This window comes from Mustela lutreola, chromosome 5, assembly GCF_030435805.1.
Source record: "Mustela lutreola isolate mMusLut2 chromosome 5, mMusLut2.pri, whole genome shotgun sequence".
Lineage (NCBI taxonomy): Eukaryota > Metazoa > Chordata > Mammalia > Carnivora > Mustelidae > Mustela > Mustela lutreola.
This window is the reverse complement of record NC_081294.1, coordinates 64,113,077-64,119,936: the sequence shown is the minus strand read 5'-3', so window position 1 is coordinate 64,119,936 and position 6,860 is coordinate 64,113,077. Positions and strand designations below refer to the sequence as shown.

Genomic DNA, 6,860 nt, shown 5'->3' with positions numbered 1-6,860 from the left:
GACAAGGACACCCTGTGTATTGAGGATTTGTTCAGATTTCAAAGTACAATTATGCACTGGGCGTTACAGACGTGTAACAGCATAGTAAATGGTAAGACTAGTGCAGAACATTTATTTCTGAAAATTAAAGGCCATTATTGCTACCAAATCAATGTGACTGTTGTATACGCATTTTGCCTTTGTTAATTTTAAACATGATTTCAGTATCACTAGTGATCAGCTAGCAACCTTTTTCATTTTTTCAAGTGGCCATGTTCTCTTAATTTCGTATATAACCTGTTGTCTAAATTTTATGTACAGTCTTTTATACTAAACCATTCTCCTACATGCACAGGAAGGCATGGCGAAGGGCCACTTAACATACACATTCTTTTGAAGTCTGACCTGTGTGAGGCATTGTCCAGGGCAGCTGGGAAGAAGCTGGGGGAGATCGTTCTCCTCCAGGCCCTCTTGCCTCAATTTTGCCCAGTGCTCTATTTTAGACCTGTGGATAATTTCTTATTTAGTTTGTTGGCTACAACAGTAGAGCCGGAGCTCCCAGTGGGCAGTGACGCCTAAATGAAAAGAACACGCAGACGGGAGTCAGGCAGCCAGCCAGCACTTTCCGTAGCTCCGTTAACTCTGAACACCTTTTGGAACCTCGTTTTCCACTCAGGCAAGGTAGAGATGACCAGGCCTATGAGAAAGGATTGTTTCAAGGAGCGAACAATGTAAGGTGTGAGCCCGGGACACGGAGGCTGCTCAGTAAATGCCTGTTCTGTCTGGTCTTTTTGAGAGTAAAGCTTGCATCTTGCTCAGCCTACCGCCCTTGCTCTTTGCACATCATGAGTGCTCAGGAAAATATACCGATTCAATGAATGCAGAGGCAGCAAAAGGAATTTTTCATTCTTGTCAATTTTTAGCAGAATGAGCCCTAAAATGAGGAATACTGGGCACCCCATTTTCCAGGTTCTGGCAATCACGGTCCAGGAAGTGCCGGTCACAGCGGGGGTCCAGCGTAAATCCGGGAGCCTGGGCGGGTGAGGTTTGTACCTGCCAACGCGCAGCGGGGCCCTGGGAAGCCGCCGCCGCCGGCAGAGGGCGCCCCGGGCCTGCCGAGCTCGTGGTGCTGGGGTTGGGGCGCTCTCCGGATGCGGGGCACAGGCTGCAGTCCGGCGTTGACCCAGGCCCGCCAAGCGCCCGCTGCCGGGGCGGAGCTGGAAGTGAGCGCCCTCCGCTCGCAGCGCAGCGCACCTGCCAGGCGCGCCGCCGCGCCCAGCAGTCTCCGACAGCGGTGAGTACCTGCGCCGGCGGGGCGCGCCTCACCCTAGTTGGGGGACACTTGAAGACAGCGCAGGTCGGAGCAGGTTGGACGCAGGCGGTTCCAGGGCTTGGTGTGTGGGAGAGTGGGCAGGGTCCTGCTTGCTTCGGTCTTTGGGAAGGGCTAGGGGTCGACCCCAGTGAATGTCGATCGGCCGAGCTTCGCTTTCAGGCGACTCGGGCTTCCTTGAGGTTCTAACGTCTGGCGGGCCCTGTCGCGTTCTGTCCGGGGGTCCGAGGGTCCGGGGGTTAGCCGGTAACCCAGGGCGTGAGACCGCTCACCTGGGCGCCTCTTCCTCCCCCCACCCCCCGTTTCGCCCACGGCACCATCCAGGGAACCACGTGCGGCTGTCGCCCGAAACTCTGCCTGTCAAGCGAAGCCCGCCCCCAGGGCAGGGGAGGGGACGCGGGGGCGGGGTGGGCTGTGCCCCACGGGAACCCGGCTGGTCCGTGCGCCCTCCGGTGCCAGCTCGGCTCCCTCTGCCTGGCGTTCCCACGGGCTCCCGGGAGGTAGCGGACAGCGCGGTGGAGAGGCGCAGAGCCCGGGCCCCAAGGGGCCAGAGGCCACCCAAGGGGCCCCCGGCTGCTCGGTTCTGGCAAAAAGGCAGCGAAGGGAAGGAGCTCTCCAAGTGACTAGTCCCGGAGGTGCCCTCTTTCAGGGAGGCGCCGAGAGTCCCGGAGCCCCTTTCCCAGGTGTCTCCTTCGGCTTTGAACGGTCTTTAGCCTTTGGAGGTAGTAGGGGAGCGCCGGTCCTGTGGGACCTGGTCTGGGATCATCTCCCAAACCTGCCTGCGATTTTTGCGCATCAGGAGCCAGATCCCGGGTGCGCGCCCCGGGCAGGACTCCGGCCGCCTTCTGGGCGTTGTAGAGCCTCGGCGTCTGACGAAGCCCGCTTTCCGAGCTCGGGGGGAGCTTTGCGAAAGACAACCTCAAGGCAAGGTAGGTGGCTTGGATGGAGTTGAAGTGGGTTTGATACGCATAAAGCTGTGATCTGCTCAAGTTCTGGCGAGCAACCTTTGCTTTCTTTTTGCTTTTTTAAGGGCGTTTGGAGAGCTGCGGTGGAGCCAGGGGCTTGGAGGAGCGAGGCGTATATTTTCAGCTGCACCTTCAAAAGGGGAGAATTCTGTCACCACCAGAGAGGCAACAGCCCCCAAATATGACTACAGTTGCCTAGATCCGCAGAGGCCTGGGAGTCTCTGGATGGATAGCTTAGAATATGCTGAAAAGCCAATGCCTTCCATGGAGGATTGAAGGGCCAGCTGGTCAACAGGACAGTGGCCTGGAGCAAGGGAGTCAGCAGACACTCACAGCCAGCAAGAGGGACCTTTCAAGGGGGCTGACGTGCATTGCCAAGGGCAGGCTCCTGCCACGCAATTGTAGCAGCCCTCTGATGGAATGCTGGTGAGGTCCTTCACCCAGGGGAGCCGGCGGGGCTGTGCCAGGGACTGCCTGGTGAGTGAGAACTTGTGCAGGTCCGACTGACCCCTTATCCCTGCTTAGGAACTGGAGGGGGTCAGAGCCCCCTATGTGCTCTCCATCAGCAAGATGAGGACTCTGAACACCTCTACCATGGATGGGGCTGGGCTGGTGGTACAGAGAGACTTCTCCTTCCGCATCCTTACAGCCTGTTTCCTGTCTCTGCTCATCCTGTCCACACTCCTGGGGAACACGCTGGTCTGTGCCGCTGTCATCAGGTTCCGACACCTGCGGTCCAAGGTGACCAACTTCTTTGTCATCTCCTTGGCAGTGTCGGATCTCTTGGTGGCTGTCTTGGTCATGCCCTGGAAAGCGGTGGCAGAGATTGCTGGCTTCTGGCCCTTTGGGTCCTTCTGTAACATCTGGGTGGCCTTTGACATCATGTGCTCCACGGCGTCCATCCTCAACCTTTGTGTGATCAGCGTGGACAGGTACTGGGCCATCTCCAGCCCGTTCCGGTACGAGAGAAAGATGACCCCCAAGGCAGCCTTCATTCTGATCAGCGTGGCGTGGACCTTGTCTGTCCTCATCTCCTTCATCCCTGTGCAGCTCAGCTGGCACAAGGCGAAGCCCACGATCTCCTCTGACGGGAACGCCACTTCCCTGGATGACACCCTGGACAACTGTGATTCCAGCTTAAGCAGGACCTATGCCATTTCATCCTCCCTAATAAGCTTTTATATCCCTGTGGCCATCATGATTGTCACCTACACCAGGATCTATAGGATCGCCCAGAAACAGATACGGCGCATCTCAGCCTTGGAGAGGGCAGCAGTCCATGCCAAGAATTGCCAGACCACTACAGGTAATGGAAACCCTGTGGAGTGTTCTCAACCAGAAAGCTCCTTTAAGATGTCCTTCAAAAGAGAGACTAAAGTTCTCAAGACTCTGTCTGTGATCATGGGGGTCTTTGTGTGCTGCTGGCTTCCTTTCTTCGTCTTGAACTGCATGGTGCCCTTCTGTGGGTCTGGGGAGACCAAGCCCTTCTGCATTGATTCCATCACCTTTGATGTGTTTGTGTGGTTTGGGTGGGCTAATTCTTCCTTGAACCCCATCATTTATGCCTTTAATGCTGATTTTCGGAAGGCATTTTCAACTCTTTTAGGATGCTACAGACTTTGCCCTACCACGAATAATGCCATAGAGACAGTTAGCATCAATAACAATGGGGCTGTGGTGTTTTCCAGCCATCATGAGCCTCGAGGCTCCATTTCCAAGGACTGCAATCTGGTTTATCTGATCCCACATGCAGTGGGCTCATCCGAGGACCTGAAGAAGGAGGAAGCAGGTGGAATGGCCAAACCCTTGGAGAAGTTGTCCCCGGCCCTATCTGTCATTTTGGACTATGACACCGATGTCTCTCTAGAGAAGATCCAGCCCATCACACAAAATGGACAGCATCCAACCTGAAGCCTGAGATGAATCTGGCCAGACAGGCTCAGCCCAAAAGCTGGAGGAGATTTTCAGTGGCTTGCGAGGTGTGGTGAGACTCAGATGTCAGGCGAGCCCTCCTCTGCTGCTTTTCCTTCAACACACAACTAACTATATTTTAAAATACATTCCAGTGTGTTTTCTTTGTTGTTCATAGTGAATCCAAGAGGGACATATGTGGAGTGAACGTTCACAGGGATGTGTCTTTGGCTCCAAAATTATTTTTAGAAACTGATTCTTATCTTAGGACTTGAAAAATAGGGCGCAGAATCAACAATGAACAGCATCGCTTAAAAAGTAGATCCTCTCCCGGAAGGAGAGGAGATGAGAAGGGTTGAGTTTGTTGTGTACAAACAGGTGCTAACACTGGTCCAAGGAGAGTTTTCAGATTGTAAAGGTAGGTGCATGCCTTCATAAATTATTTCTAAAAAATAATTGAGCCTTACAGTAGGAGTGGGATTTTTTTTTTTCGGACTTGAGAGATGCTTTGTTGATATTGGTTTTATTTATTTATTGTATTATACGGATATTTTTAATTTATTAAATAAATATATATTTATCAGATGTCATAGGATAAACTAATAAGTTACTGAGAACTTAAAGTCACATTTCGTCCATGTAACTAGCACTTTATTGGCCAATGAAACAAACAGAGAAACTCTGAGATTCTAAATACTCATATATAACTTCCAGAGACACAGCCAAGGTTGATAGGAAATGAAGTCGTGATGATTCCTTAAAATTCTTTAGCATATAATGAACAAATGCTGTGAATTTTTTTCTTCTAGAAAGATTTTGAAAAACAAAAAGGCATAGCTACTATTATGTTCACATTTTTTTGAATGACAGGACTTCCCAGGACAAAGATTTGCCGTTCTGTAAATATCTTAAATAAAAGCCAGCTTAAGAAAGATCTGATTTGAAATTTATGATCTTAGGGGGTAATAAAAAGTATGTGCCACTTTGTATTTATGTAAAATACTTGGCCCTCTGCGTCTTTTCTCATTTCAGTGTCAGATAGATGGCTTTTCTGAACCAAACAGAAACTGGCTGTCCTGGTTGGATATGTATATGAAGACAGGAGGTATCTTTAATTTTTGCATTGCAGCAGTGTCACCGATGGACAGAGGTCAAATCCTGCATCTGTATCTTACCAGGCCAAATCATACCACTCAGTGGGGCGACTTTTTGTAGTGCTTTAATCTGAATTTAGAATTGATTTTTTTTTAAAAGTCTAAATGTTAACAGTATTCTAACTAATGAATAGTGCCTCATTATCATCCTCGAGTTAGACATTTCTCTTGGTGGAAAAAACAGGAGACCCCTTCTCTTTGGGTGTGTTAAGTGCCCCAAAGCCACCAGTATCTCATTTGACAAATGCTAGCTCCTTCTCTGTGCTTTGGAATCAAGTTCCTATCTCATCAGCTCAACTGTATAAAGTATCACAAGTCTCTCCTGCCAGATACTCATCATGTGGAGGCATTTCAAGAGAATTTCTTTGAAATGTTTACAGGGTATCCTTGTTGATAAGCAATTTACACAGCAGTTAGGTGACATGGGTACCAAGAAGGAAATCTACTGAAAAGTGTCTCCTGCGTCAGGTCCGTGTTATTTATGCATTGTGAATGTTTCTTCATTTTATTGCCTGTATGCTTTCTTACATATAATAAAATTATTTTGTGAACTCAAATCAATCCTGAATGAGCTGTGTCCCATTTGTTAAGTGTGTTTTAAAATCAGGGCTATTTCAGACCTATGAGTAAGAAAACATGGGCGTTTTTGAGGATAACTGACTTTTGCTTTTCTTTTTAATGCAAATTTCTCCTATGGATGCCACAGGTTGCCTTGGACTATTTAAACAGGAAGTGTTTCTGATTTGGACTACACACTCCTGTGATGGTTTTTTTTTTTTTTTTTTTTTGGTCTAAAAAAAACACCACATTTTTAAAAAAGAAACTCTCTTCACTTGAGGGATTACTCTACTTTTCATTTCACAGATTTGAAAGCTTTCCAAAAATCTTTGCTTTTTCTTTCAAAGAGCCCTGAGATATTAAGTAATAGAAAAATCACAGAAAGGACTGTGGCTTGCCTGCTGTGGGTTGTGTAGACCGTCAGCTACGGCAGCCACTGTATTTATGGGTAGTGTTTGTTTTAAGAAGAAAAAGCTAGAATTTCTTTCTGGAGAAAATATATAGGTTGTAATGTTGGGCTTTTCCAAATATCTTACGGGGCATATCCATCAATTCTGCTAAACCTGCCTAGTTAATGTGCTAATCTCTTTCTTTCTTTCTTCTTCTTCTTTTTTTTTTTTTTTTTTTTTTCCATCCTGAATAAGGAGAAGGACCGAACAGCAGGGGATATTGAAATTAAGGGTTAAGTTTATAATTTGGAACATCACACAACAGATGGTGTCTTTTTAAATTCCATATTTGCCTTCCCCAGGCTTTGGCATATAATGAACATATCTAGAATGAACACCCATAAAGCATGATGCCTGTTCTTTCTGCTTCCTGACTTTCTGGATATCTTTATTCTTCGCAGTTTAATTTTGTTCCTTAATTAGTTAGTTCAGGAGCACCAGCTATGACACTCAGGGTTGTCATTGTCCAACCAAGAAGAAGCGGCACAAAAGCCTTTGCTATTTATTTTACTGG

At 48.3% G+C, this 6,860-nt stretch overlaps 1 protein-coding gene across 2 annotated transcripts; it reads left to right on the top strand.

The window, feature by feature from the left end:
- The first annotated feature begins 1,025 nt into the window (after positions 1 to 1,025).
- Positions 1,026 to 4,960, top strand: DRD1 (dopamine receptor D1). Of its 2 annotated transcripts, none has more exons than XM_059174337.1 (2): positions 1,026 to 1,273; positions 2,340 to 4,960. In XM_059174337.1, the coding sequence occupies exon 2, from the start codon at positions 2,845 to 2,847 to the stop codon at positions 4,183 to 4,185; it is 1,341 nt and encodes a 446-aa protein (XP_059030320.1). In that variant the 5' UTR covers positions 1,026 to 1,273; positions 2,340 to 2,844; the 3' UTR covers positions 4,186 to 4,960. The 2 variants fall into 2 exon arrangements, with proteins under 2 accessions (XP_059030320.1, XP_059030321.1); XM_059174338.1 differs by lacking the exon at positions 1,026 to 1,273 and adding an exon at positions 1,314 to 2,238.
- The last annotated feature ends 1,900 nt before the right edge of the window (positions 4,961 to 6,860 follow it).